The following is a 13,713-nucleotide window of genomic DNA, read 5'->3' as shown; positions in this document are numbered from 1 at the left end:
AATTTTTCCTTCTTTTCTTAATATTGAATAAGATACCTGAATCAAATTGTGGGAGCAGGTATTGTGGGAGAGAGTGGAAAAAACAAACTTCTCTCCTAATGAGAAGTAAGGAGAAGATACTTTCCTTAAGGAGATAATACTCTTTAGTAGAGTACTTGGAATTGGGAAATTATAAAAATCCACAGGGCCTTCTTTGAACATATCTTGCTTCTTCATAACAAAATCCTTATACCTGCAAAATGTCCCACAAAAGAACCATAATCTACTAAATTATCTGTAAATCACAAGAAGATGAAGGTAAAACAGTAAGACCGGGCCCCAGCCTTGCCTGCTGCATGGGTCCTACCAAAGTAGGTGTCCCAGAGTGACTGCACCGCCACATGGCTCTTATGAAAGTGGGATAAAAAGCAAAGCACAGAAAGATTCTTTGGTTGCTTCAAACTCATCATCTCCATATGAAACCCAAGATGCTGTCTTAAATGTTTGTCCCAATAGGAGGTTTTATACTCGGTTCAAAAAAAGAACTAGAAAGTTTTAATTGGGGGGGGGGGAGGGGTGCTTAAAGTCAATGGAACAAAGAATGTTCTGCTCTGGACAGGTGGCCAGTCGAGAACTGAACATCCCGCAGTCGTACATACACCTGTCCGAAACAAGCACCGTCACAGTGCCCAATTCTAGCTTCACGGCGGCGTCGATGGGAACAGACATCAACGGGAAGGCTGTGCAGGTGACTTTTCCTTCAGTTCTCGGTCACCCAGTGACAGTGCAGGAGGAGACCTCGTCCTGCCCCTCCTTTTATGGAAGATGAAACTGAGTTCAAGAGAGGTCAAGTGGGTGGGTGCGGATCATTCATTCAGCTTATGATGTGCAGAGCCAAGACTCCCAGTCCAGTTTCCTGAGTCTCCCAGCTGGTGCTCTTTCTGCTGTCCGGGGCTGTTTTTCATAATGAATGTTCGGTTGCATGTGAAACCTGCAAACTTCAGCAACCTCCCTTTGTGTTAGATGAGAGAATGCCAGCCCGCTGGCTCTCACCCCAGCACACCGGAGAAGTTCAGAGTAATCACGTTACTAACGAGGCATCCTCATTCCAGGAAGAGCTTGACTTGTTTTTTAACCTCTCTAAGGATCAGTTTCCTCTTCTGCAGAACTTCACCCAAATATCACCCATCTCATAGAATCACTGGGTGACTTGCAGAGATCATGCAACAAAGCCACCACACCTCCTCCCTTCTCCCCACACTCTAACCTCCAGAAAGCCACTGACAATTTATCACCCATAAAAGGCAAACACCTAGATATAAAAAAATTTCAGCCTGTCGAATATGCCCATGTATCATGTGAACCATGGATTCCCAAAGTATGTTCCTTGGAACAGAAATCCCATGATGGTCTCAGTGGAGAAAACGGATTCTGTAGTCAACAAGTTTGGGAAATGTTATGTACTACATCCCACTCATAGAGGCTTATGCTGCATATTAGCATGATAAATGCTCTGACAAGTCCTGCAATGTAGAAACCTCTTTAGCTTTGTCTCACCAAGTTTTTCCCCAGCTTGCTTAACCATGAAAACATTTTCATTAATAAAACCCCTCCTAATATCTATAGAATCAGCACCCAAGGTAAACAGTCTCGGAAATTCTAATTTGGTTAAAATATGTAGGTGACTGAGTCCATTTTTCACCTTTTATCTAAATTCTAGTTGCCTTGCAAGCACAGGTGGTACAAAGACACTCAGTGCATAGCTAAACATAGTCTCAGGCATTGATAAAGCAGACATACTTTAAAAAAAAAAAAGGAAACTAAATGCTTTTAGAAACATTTTTATATTTTATAATGAAGAATCATCATTTAAAAGTCATAAATTTGTATGACTTCTTCACACTTAATTTTATTGATCCCACACTGATTTAATGAACATTGACTGAGGGCCTACCACATGCTAGGTAGTATAAGCAGTAAATGAATCAGGACAAAGTCCAAAGAGCCTGCCTGCTCTCACAGAGCTTACATTCAAGCAGATAACACATCAGTCACTCCTTGAGCCCGGTCGTGAACACAGCAAGGAAAGAAGCTGGGCAGGTTATTAGGGAGCAGAAGGAGCTAGCTTTCTATGCGTGAGAAGCTGCAGCAGGCCTGGGGGACTGGAGCAGAGACTGTAAAAGGGAGCAAGGTAGAACAGGGAAGAAAGATAGCAGAGAAGTGAGACTGGGGTATAAATGTTTTGTGGGGTTTTTTTTAGATTTTATTTATTTGACAGACAGAGATCACAGGTAGGCAGAGAGGCAGGTGGTGGGGGCCGGGTGGGGGGGAGGCAGGTTCCCTGCTGAGCAGGGATCCTAATGCGGGGCTAGATCCCAGGATCCTGGGATCATGACCTGAGCCGAAGGCAGAGGCTTTAACCCACTGAGCCACCCAGGCACCCCAAATGTTTATTCTTGAAGCTGGATAAGGGGGGCTAGTGTATTATTCTCTCTATTTTTATGTATTTTAGTATTTTCTATAATGCAAATACTGGAAAATTTTCTATCTGGCATTTAGAGCTTCAATAAAGGGAGGAGACTCTACCAAACAATGTAAGCTGAAAGAATTCTCCATGCAAAGAAAGGAGTTCAGGAGGTTGCAACTTGTTCAGGAGGTGAAATTGTTCTCTGCGATGTCTCACTCTCTTAAAGGGAAGACTGTCAGACTACTGAGTGTAAAGCTATATGTAGGAGTACAAGGTCAGGACATGATTACAGGAAGAATACGTGATATTTGGGCAGATAGGAATCCTGTGACTTGGGCTGCGTCGGATGTGGCCCTCTTTTGGAAGGCCCCCATTTGTAATAAGGTCAGTGATAGAAAGCTGAATGAACCAGCAAAGTGATTTATGAAAACAAGGGTCTCTGGGGCACCTGGGTGGTTCAGATGATTAGGCGGCTGGCTTTTTGCTCAGGTCATGATCTCGGGGTCCTGGGATCAAGCCCCATGTCTCAGGGTCCTGGGATGCAGCTCTGTGTCTGGCTCCCTGAGTGGCGAGTCTGCTTCAGGATTCTCTTTCCCTCTGCCCCTCCCACTCTGGCTCACTCATTCTCTTTCTAAAATAAATAAATTTTTAAAAAGAGAAAAGAAAGAGAGAAAACAAGGATCTCCCTAACACATGAGAAGCCAGAAACCATTTTCAAAGAGGGGATGATAGAAAAGAAAGAGCACAAACTACGAGAGGGCATGAGAGGTGATCTGAGGTTGAGCTGAGTACGTAAGTGCAGACTTGAACAGATTCCTGTTTGAACTAGGGGTAGAAGTCAAGTTGAGGTCCACTGATATCAGGAGTCAATAGGTTTAATCTCAAGGTTCCAAGATTTCACCTCAATCCTTCTTATTTTCATTGCACTGCTAATGTTTTAAAGATTTAAAGAGGACATTATACATCATCAGAAGGACCACTCTGTAAGTGGAGTGTTGCCAGAAGATCTCTTTGCCCACATTCGGGAACAAGAAGTATACTTTGTGTTAAGGCAGCAACAGACGAGCAGAGATGGACTTCATAGGTAAACACTGTTTTCTTCTTGCCCAGCAAAAAGCCGATGATGTCAAGGTATAAGGCGCAGATGAAAATCTCAGGCAATTTATGTAAGAAGAGTGGAGAGAAAATTACTCTGTTGGCAGGCAAGCAGCAGCACACCGAACCCCAGCGCACCTCGGGGAGAGCAGCCGAGATGGCCCCATTCCAAGCAGCAGTTTAGCTTCAGAGAAGCAACATCATCAACCAACTAAATTAATGTTGTTATTTTGGATTTTATTGGTGTGTAGATTGGCTTATGTGCTTTGTCATTGTATTTTGCTTGGAGGTACAAAAGAGCTATAAATCCAGGAGACTCAACTAACTTTATGTTAGCATATATTAAAACAAAATTATAATAAAAATAATGGACATCAACACCGTAGGATCCACATGAATATTTGTTTCCTTCAAAGGGGATCCCTAAATGACTCAACTTCAAGAAACCCTGCCTAGAGGACTAGCAAGCAGGCTCACAAAACTGACGGATTCCATTTGAATTGATTTGAATATTTAGCATTTTGCTGTTTCCTGTGCCTTTTATTTCTGTCATTTCAAATATTTATTTTCAGAATGCCTGCCAAATTCTTATGGCCCGTCTTCAGCCAGTCATCAGGAAAAACCCTAAAGGAAGATGGGAGGACTGGGTGAGTGTTTCCGTCCTTGGCCTGCCAGGACAAGCCAGATACGCACGTGCAGATGGGCGGCGGCCCTTAACGCCTGGGCTGACCGGTGCTGCCCGTTCAGGAGACAAAGCATTCACTAACATTTACTTCTGCTTTTCTGAAAAAGCAAAAGCCATGCCTGGATTCACTGAAACTTGATTTTATTTCAGAGCCTGATTTCTCACAGAGAATGCTCTAAAGTAAAACACACCTTAGGGTTACTGTTCCAGTTCCAGCTCTGTCACTACTAGCTCTGGGAGACAAGGGTCACCCTCAGTGCCTCAGGACCTTGGTTTTCTCTCCAGAGCAACAGAGATGACAGCAGTCCTACTATCAAAGGATGACTCTATTTTTAATAATTATTATTAATATTACCATTAGTATTCTTATTCCCAGCCCTACCCAGGTTATACTCTAGGAGGGAAGCTGATGTACTATACTAAGTGCCAGCGGGTCAAATTATTTGGGGGAAAAAAGCAGAGGAAAAGTACATACATATATAGACATGAACATACACATAGAAACGTGTGTATACGTACATATCTGTGTAGATACTTACATACAAAAGTGTGTGAATATGGTCTAGCCCCCTCCTTAATTTAAAAAGCCAAAAGGCATTAAAAAATAACTTTAAAAAATAAACTTTACACTGTCCAACAAACGATAGAGGGCCTCGGGGCATAAGCAGCTGCCCGTACACATCTGTTTGGAAAAGCATGGCCCATGGCTCGTACAAGGTGCACGTCTCAACTGAGGTGAATGCGGGTAGAAAGCTTGTCCCAAATAGGAGGAGGAAGGTATTTTTCATTACTTTCCCTAAATTTATATCTCTTTGTAATCAATCATCTCTTCCAGATTACAAAAGCCTTCGCAGAATCCATCAGTCTCTCAGCTACTGGATATTTCAAGTAAAGGACATTTTACTTTGGGTTGGATTAGAGCTGGGCAGAGACAGTGTACATTCCGCAGTGCGAACAGGTGCCCGGAGAGCCCGGGGGGCCCTGCGGGGTGCCCGCTGTCGGGCTCAGTGCTGGCTCACGGCGGGGAGGCCCAGGGCTTCCACCAGGAAGGCCGCCACAGCTATTCACACACACCGGGACTAATTCCAGTCACAGCCTGCTGGAGGGTCGGGCCCAGACACTGAGGGCCTTTTCCCTGGGCCTGCGGTGGAACCGTTACAACTCTGACCTCACCTGCGCTTACTGAAGAAGGGGAGGGATGCGGCAGCCATGGGGTGGGTGCCCTCTCGATCCCCAGGCCCCACAGCACAGGAGGCGATGAGACCACTGGGAGGAAAAGGGCCTTCCTTTTCACTGCTGCTTTCTCTTCTCAGAGGCTACCAGACTCACATGGACTGGGAGAAGGAGAAGGGCGAGCCTTTCCCGTACTATGTGTATGGTGCGGCCTGTTCAGAGGTTGAAGTGGACTGTCTGACCGGCGCTCATAAGGTAAAGAGCAGTATTTGGGTTCGCCCTCTGCATCGAGTAAACACAAACACTGACGTGCTTGCCGTGCCGTACATGATAATCAACTTGATCCTGCAGGTGGAAAATCCAGGGACAGACAGCCAATTGCAGTCAAGAACTATTTTAAATAAATCCTTTTTTCCACTGTGTATTTTCTCTTGGAACAGCTCCTTAGGACTGACGTCTTCGTGGATGCTGCTTTCAGCATAAACCCAGCCGTGGACGTCGGACAGGTGAGTGATACCAGCGTGCTCTGACCATAGGAACTTTTGGTCGGTTCCATTCAGAAAAGTACTTCCCAGAATTCTGCAGGGTTGTTTATACCTGGTGCAAGTTCTCTGCTATACATTAAGTATCTGACGCACACGCACACAAATGGATGAAATACTGGAAAAAATTTCAAGAAAAGGCTAACAATCATTGTCTTTGTAGGGCAGGAATATGTGTGACTTAGCCTGCTTTATAATTCTCTGTGCCTTCTAATTTTTCTCATGAATATTAATATGTTTGTAATTAGGGAACACTACATAAATACATAATAATAAAGTTCCATTAGTATTCATATTAATATTAAATTTAAACAGACTGCAAATAGGGAAATATAAAAGAAAGAGAAATACTTAAGCATAATTGTTTGCCTCCTGCTGAATTTAATTCTGATTTTAATCCCACAAACAATAAAATTAAGGCACCGAAAAGTCTTTTTAAACTTTGAGTTAAAAACTTTCTAGCTGTTGGTGTAGCTTTGCTTTTCTCTACCCTTGTTACTGAAGGTGGAGCCAGTGGACCAGCCACCTTAGCCCCAGCCAGACCTACTAACCTGCCCCCCCAGTGAGGCAAGGCAGCTGGTCCCCAGGGTCCACCTGAGGAGCATACTGGAGCCATTGAGCAGCTTGGCATCACACCTGACAGACACCTGGTGCTTTCATCTGCCAGCAGCTTCCCAGTATCCTAAGTCCTATGAGACTGGTTTACCTGCGTTGGCCGTTGGGCTTTATAAGGAACAATTTTATTGATCCCTCTGTGCTTTTCAAGATGTGGTCCTCAGACTCTGCAACAGAAGTACTTGTAAGTGTTTATGGAAACATGGATTCCTGTACCCAGGAATTCAGCCCAGGCTTAGACTTGGTCTGTCTTAACTTTGCTGGGCTGAGACAGAAACCGGCACATTTAACCTGCACCTGAAATTCATCTCAAGCCTATAAAGTTTGAGAACCACCACTCACCCAGTCCTCGACCCCCCTTCCCTGTCTTACCCACTTCTCCCAGATCCTTTCTGCTTCTTTATCTTTTAAGCAAAGGCAGAAAGGGAGATGTCATGATTAAGGAAATCCTGCATTTGTCTCACCGGAAAAGGGAAGAAAATGAGTATATTAGACTTGATCTCTTAGACTTCAGTCTTTTCCTTTAGGAATAAGAATTTGGAAATATCCAAATCTAAAATTTAGATTCATATACCTTAATTTTGCATTTTCAATAAAATACAAACTGTAATTCTCCTTCAATTCTTTAACCTCCAGGCAGACACCCCTTAATCCTTTTTCCTAGAGCGTATTTGTTTGTAAATAGAACTCAACATGACTTTTAATAAAAATATTTAACTTAATATAAGTTTTTTCCATCCCATCTTATTTAACATTTATCTACTTTCCATGGTAATTTATAAAGGGAAGTAAAGAAATACGGATATTATAATAACCTACAGTGTTCCATTCATTCTAGTTCATGTTCCTTTAATGTTAGCTTCTTTTTCATCTAATTCAACAGACATTTACTAAGAACCTATGTAAAAGGCCTCAGGTTAATAATAGAATACAAGAAGGCCATGGCCTCCAAATGCTCATACACATGAGAGAGAGCAAGGAGGAAGAGGAGGATGGAGGAAATACTCTCTGAGATCCACTATGTGGGGGAATGTGTTCAAGGTAGAGTGAGCTGGGAGGAAGCAGGTCCTAAATCCACCCAGGAGGTGGTAGAAGGATCCAAAAGGCTCCAAATAGGCAGCAACTTGGAGGATGACTAGGAATTCTCCAGGGGGACAAGCTGAGATGGGGAGCAGTGAAGAGAGTCAGGGGAAACCACAATACAAAGACTTGGCGGTCCAAATGGAATCTGGTGGGCTTGAGAATTACCCAGAACTTACCAAGAGTCAGGTACCTGGAGGATGGGTCACTTGGGCAAGAAGAACTAGGGATGAGACCAGGCAAGATGAGAAGCACCAGACCCTGCAGGACCCTTTGTAAACCCACCCCAGGCTGTCAAGGATGACTCACTATGGTCAAGAGAAATGGTTCCATTTTCAGTCACATTGGAGTAGTTCGTCCATCAGTATCATATACTTATAAACTGTGAAATTTTTGCCTGTAGATTGAAGGAGCATTTATCCAAGGCATGGGGTTGTACACCACAGAGGAACTGAAATATTCCCCGGAAGGTGTCCTCTACTCTCGAAGTCCAGAGGACTACAAAATCCCGACTGTCACTGAGATACCAGAAGAGTTCTATGTCACTCTGGTGCGTTCCCGAAATCCCATAGCCATCTACTCGTCCAAGGTAAGAACACAAGACCTCTATGTTAGTTCGTAGGGCTCCCATACCAAAGGACCACACACTGGGTGGCCTAAACAACCTAAATAAGAGATACATTTTCTCACAGTACTGGAGGCTGGAAGTCAAATCAAGGATTGCTTTCTTCCAAGGCCTCTCTGGATTGCAGATGGTCACCTTCTCCCTGTGTCCTCCCGTAGTCGTCACCTCTGAGTGCACATGTCTGATGTCTCTCTCTGTATGGCCTAATTTCCTTTTCTTGTTAAGACAACAGTCATGTTGGAATAGGGCCCTTCCTAAAGACCTCATTTTAACTTAACGCACCTCTTTAAAGACCTTATCTCCAAACATGGTCAGAGTCTGAGGTAGGGGGTTAGGACTTCAACATATGAATTTTGAGGGAGCACAGTTCGGTCTATAACAATCTACCCTTTCAAGAAATAATGGTCTGAGCACAGACCACAGACCAGAGTACTTTGAAGGAAGAAAGAAGAAAAATCAGTACAAAGAAGCATTGGTGACTCATTCAAAATATAATGCCCCCTGAATTTGCTTACTCCTTTGAATTAAAAATCTCAGCAGGAAAAGGGAAAAGAAAAGCAAATTCATAGCAAAGTGGTGCTCACTGACTCCAGAAGACCGAGAAGACTCTTCACTCATGAAAGCGAGCTTGAAACAAATTTAATCAAAACAAGAAAGGTCAGGGGTGCCTGGGTGGCTCAGTGGGTTAAGCCTCTGCCTTCAGCTCAGGTCATGATCTCAGGGTCTTGGGATTGAGCCCCACATTGGGCTCTCTGCTCAGCAGGGAACCTGCTTCCCCCTCTCTCTCTGTACCTGCCTCTCTGTCTACTTGTAATCTCTGTCTGTCAAATCAATAAATAAAATATTAAAAAAAAAAAAAAAACAAGAAAGGTCAAGGAAGAGTAAAACATCTTAGGTCATTAGGCTAAGTGCCACCATGAGATAAAACCGAAATTGTAGGCAAATTTTACCAGCCCAGAACTTTATTTTCTGCACCCTTTACATATCCTCCAGACTCAGTTCCCTCTTATTTGTCTGCCTCTCTCCACACCTCCCCAAACTGGAACAGACTTTCAAACGAGTTTCTCACTCTTTGCTCTGAGCTGTAAATAGCTGCTGATCTAAGAGGTATTGAGTCTGTGTTCCCTGGAGCATATGGGCTCTGATTGGCCCATAAAGACCTCTGGTGAGGATTCTTGAATACAAGTGCACAAAAAAAACACAACTTCCCCCAACTTAAGTTCTATTCTGAGCCCACATCTGGCCAGACAGATGGTAGGCTAACCTTAGATTTTTCAGGAAATTTCCTCTCCTTCTTTAAGTAGGTCAAGATTGGGAAGAAGACAAGACTTCCTGTCTGAATGGCCTCTATCTCTACTTCTGCACCAGGAGCATCTCTAGAAACCATCCTGACATGGGGTGCAATCCTGCCTTTTAGAGTCTAGCCACCCCCCTGCCAGTTTGCTCCAAATAGGACATAAGACCTTTCTGCTCCCCTCCTCCTCACTTCAGAGGAAACCCTTTCTTCTACCAGCTCTACATCTCCCTCTACATTTGCTTTAGAGGTGAAATCAAAGCCAGGGATAGGCTTTATTTGCTTGGAGATAAAGGCCAATCTCTGAGGCCCTGAGCACAGACCACAGACCAGATTACTTTGAAGGAAGAAAGAAGAAAAATCAGTACAAAGAAGCATTGATGAATCATTCAAAATATAATGGCCACTACACTATTAGTTCAGAAACATCCAGCACGCACCAGGGACGTTCGCACACAAGCAACTTCAACAGGTCACTCTTTACTGTCGTTTAGTTTCAGCTACAAAGATTGCGGTGGTTTTGTTTGGGTTTTGAGTTAAACAAAAATGGTCTGGAACCCAAAGTGGAATATTCTAGAGGCCACCAAGGGCTTTGGTCTTTAGAACTTTACCTGGGCAAAGGAATTGCCCCACTATCCTGATGTCCTGGAACATCTTCATGAGCGACTTTGAGGAGGACCCCACACACAAATCAGCATGGGGGGCATTCGGTTCTGGCAATTCAGACATACTCCATTTTAAGTATTCCATACTCACCAGAAGAGGTGAGTGTGCGTGTGTGTGTGTGTGTGTGTGTGTGTGTGTGTGTGTGTATACTCAAATTAGTCCTAAGAGAACCATGCATTTCTGACAGCCTTTTACCTTCCTCTCAGGGGTTGGGTGAGACTGCAGTGTTCTTGGGATCCTCCGTGTTGTTCGCCATTTTTGATGCAGTGACTGCTGCCCGCGAAGAGAGGGGTCTGACCAAGATCTTCAACCTGAAGAGCCCAGCAACTCCTGAGTTTATTAGGATGACTTGTGTGGATCAATTTACTGACATGGTAAAGGTGGTGAGGGGAGGTCCCTGTGGTAATCACCGCTTACATGGGCCTTCAGGTTCTTAGTATGGATTTGGTCACCATGACAAAACCCCAGGGCAGGTTCATCTTTTCCAATGAAAATTCTCACTCTGCCTTTACCTGCTACTGCCTATATACTTTAACGTAACTGCAAGGTGAGCAAAACTCTTCAAACGATGGCTTGTTTCAGACCCCAAAGAAAAGCAGACTCAGTGGAGCTAACGCTAGTAGCAAATCCACATGGTAGCTAACTTCTTGAAACACTTAATCAAAATGCAGTTGAGGTGGTATTGTGATCACCTTAATAACTAAATGGGATGAAATAGATAATGGATCTGGTCAATTATTCAGAAAGCATTTGTTAAGCCAACTGGTAAAAACAATTTAAATTAAAATATCAAAGTCACTGGGCACTCTTTGATATGCCTTGTAATGACACACAAATAGAACACAGTTTCATTTACCAGCTGCTAAAAATATGTCTAGAACTATCATCAGAGACTGTTCCTATATTGAACTGCTTACTGCAGCCCTAACTGAACTGGATTGCACTTTATGCCTTTGAAAGTACAGGGCTTCTGAATAAGATGCATCTTATCCCAAACATAAGAAGTTTCTGAAGATAAAGAGATTTATGACTCAAGGATTGAAAGGAATAGGAAAACTATATATTTTTTATAAGAATAAAACAGACATTGGGTTTTTCTTTTTTAAAAAACAGTTTTTCTTCTGAATTACACATTTTGCATATATAACATTTTACTAATAATTATCTTCCTTCTTTTGGTTTTTTTTTTTTTTAGATTCCTAGAGATGATCCTTCAACATTTACACCTTGGTCCATCCGTGTGTCTTAATACTACATTTCTCTTAGAAAATGAAAGAATACATGATTGACCTTAAAATTTTCAAACCAGAACGAGTATAAATTGGATCCTGATTGTCAGGGATAATTTTAGTATTTTTTAGCTATTCTCTGTGGTTTAGGTCGCTGCGTGATTATGTTTTAGGACATAAATTTATACCAAAAGATATAATGAAGCTTAGAATCAAAAGTCCTTCTTATTATTTCCATTATCCTGAAGATCTACAACATCATGATTTTAAAACATGGTAGAGTTTCCATTCCCATGGAACAACTCGAGAAACTGCTTGTGGTTTAGTCTTCAGAAATCTGATCACTCATAAAATCATCCACCCCCAAAACTCTCAGGATTGGATCCCCAAAGCCAATGGTGTGATTATGATAACCAGCTCACCTGGAAAAATTCGTGATTGATAGCGGTTGCCAATTTCTGTGGTGTAAACAAACCCACCTCGGCCAATTCCGGGCCACTAACAATGTGGTCTCTGAACATGAGGTTGGAAGAAATGTCTATAATTGACTCTTGTGGTCTCCAGCACTGCGAGCCCACCACAATCCTCAGGCTCCTGCCTCTCCCACTTGGCCAGTTTAACTGAGGCTTAGGGGTGTAAACCGTCCAGAGCCTCCCGCGGGTCCTCATCTGCCATGAGCATGGCAGTGTCTTCCTCTCCCGGGAAGCTACACAGAGTAGAAATAGTGATCTCAAATCATTCTGCAGCCCCTTGATTTGGCTCAGTGTCTGAGAGATGAAATCGGCACCACCTTCCTTTTGCCATTTCAGAGGAGCACTGAAATCCTGAGGGGTTGGGTTTTGTTTTTTTCAGTTATTTCTTAGCCATTTTGCATTGCATTTTCCAAAGGAAGTGCAGGGTTATGCCAGAGAAGATGTTCGGTCCCTATGAGGTTTGAAACAAAATAAACAAACTGAATCACTTGTTGGAATCTGTGTGCTAGATATTAAAGCTCTGCATTTATTCACAGAAACTTTGTGGTAGAAGAAAAAGCATGAATGACTGTTGATGTGTGTTTGAGACCAGACTGGGGGAAGAGAAGGCTGGCAGGAGAAAGGAAAGGCTTCTTTCCAAAGAGAAGTCTCACCAGTCAGTGTCTTTTATTCTAGGAGGGGTGTGTGCGTATGTGTGTGCGTGCGCGCGCGTGTGTATCTGTGTGTGTGTGTACACATATTTTTTTTTTTAAGATTTTATTTATTTATTTGACAGACAGAGATCACAAGTAGGCAGAGAGGCAGGCAGAGAGAGGAGGAAGCAGGCTCCCTGCAGAGCAGAAAGCCCAACGCGGGGCTCGATCCCAGGACTCTGGGATCATGACCTGAGCTGAAGGCAGAGGCTTAACCCACTGAGCCACCCAGGCGCCCCTTTAATGTCTGTTTAAATTCACCCAATAATTTAGTTTGCCTAGAACCCAGCCCACACAAACTCATTGTGCCAGACAGAACAGAAAAATAGGATTACTGGTTTATTTTTCTAGCAGTAAAAGAGGAAGACACATTTATCACAGACACAAATTAATTTAAAAAGTATTGTACTCACAGACCATGTGGTCAAAGCCACTGAAAAAACAGAAATTGAATTTTTACAGAAAAAGTCTGATCACTTCAGCAGTACTTAATGAACTTGAAGAATTGGGGTTTGGGATAAAGTATTTACATAAATAGTACATTTTACAGAATAGCAATTTCCAAACAAAGGATTAAAATTCTAATGCCCTTTAAATTTGACGATTTTTAGCATCTATTATATTAAAACTTAATCCATAATACTAATTTAGATAAGTATCTTAAAATTTAATTATTGACTGTCTCTTTTAAAGTGTTATCAATAGTGACAGTTACACAGAAGGGTAAGATAAGATCTTTCTAACCAGTGATCTGTAAATGGTCAAGAGCCCTTTCAATGGTTAAAACATGATCATTATTAACTTTGGGCAAAACAGCTGTTGCTTTTTACTTAGAAACTTGTCATGGCTATTGCTTAATTGTGGGCTCAGTAAATGTTCATCGGAAGAGAAGGAGCGTGTGGCAGGTCCACGCTTGTTGTACTCTTCCTTGCTCCTTTCAACCTGTGAGGCCAAGGGTGTCTCACTTCTCCTGGACCAAAGTTTATGACAGACCAGCCTCGCACAGTCTTACGAAAACCCTGGGCAAATGGAGCTGAGCGAATAGTAATGGGGAAGGATTTGATTTCTGTTTAGTGTCTTCAACCTGCAGACTCTCAC

The 13,713-nt window shown here is 42.8% G+C and overlaps 1 protein-coding gene across 2 annotated transcripts in view; it reads left to right on the top strand.

Annotated features, from left to right (window-relative positions):
- The window catches only part of LOC309843415 (aldehyde oxidase 4-like), a 56,987-nt gene extending 44,567 nt beyond the window's left edge, over window positions 1-12,420 (top strand). For both annotated transcript variants that reach the window (XM_082688921.1, XM_082688920.1), the window contains 8 exons: window positions 599-727; window positions 4,114-4,188; window positions 5,062-5,114; window positions 5,540-5,654; window positions 5,840-5,905; window positions 8,040-8,225; window positions 10,428-10,595; window positions 11,417-12,420. In XM_082688921.1, coding sequence (XP_082545047.1) covers window positions 599-727; window positions 4,114-4,188; window positions 5,062-5,114; window positions 5,540-5,654; window positions 5,840-5,905; window positions 8,040-8,225; window positions 10,428-10,595; window positions 11,417-11,470 — 846 coding nt within the window. In that variant the 3' untranslated portion in view covers window positions 11,471-12,420. The remainder of the gene's footprint in view (window positions 1-598; window positions 728-4,113; window positions 4,189-5,061; window positions 5,115-5,539; window positions 5,655-5,839; window positions 5,906-8,039; window positions 8,226-10,427; window positions 10,596-11,416) is intronic.
- Window positions 12,421-13,713: the final 1,293 nt, after the last annotated feature.

The sequence above is a fragment of the Mustela nivalis genome (genome assembly GCF_964662115.1).
Source record: "Mustela nivalis genome assembly, chromosome: 11".
Taxonomy (NCBI): domain Eukaryota; kingdom Metazoa; phylum Chordata; class Mammalia; order Carnivora; family Mustelidae; genus Mustela; species Mustela nivalis.
The sequence above is the reverse complement of the archived record's forward strand: the minus strand, read 5'-3'. Positions and strand labels throughout refer to the sequence as shown.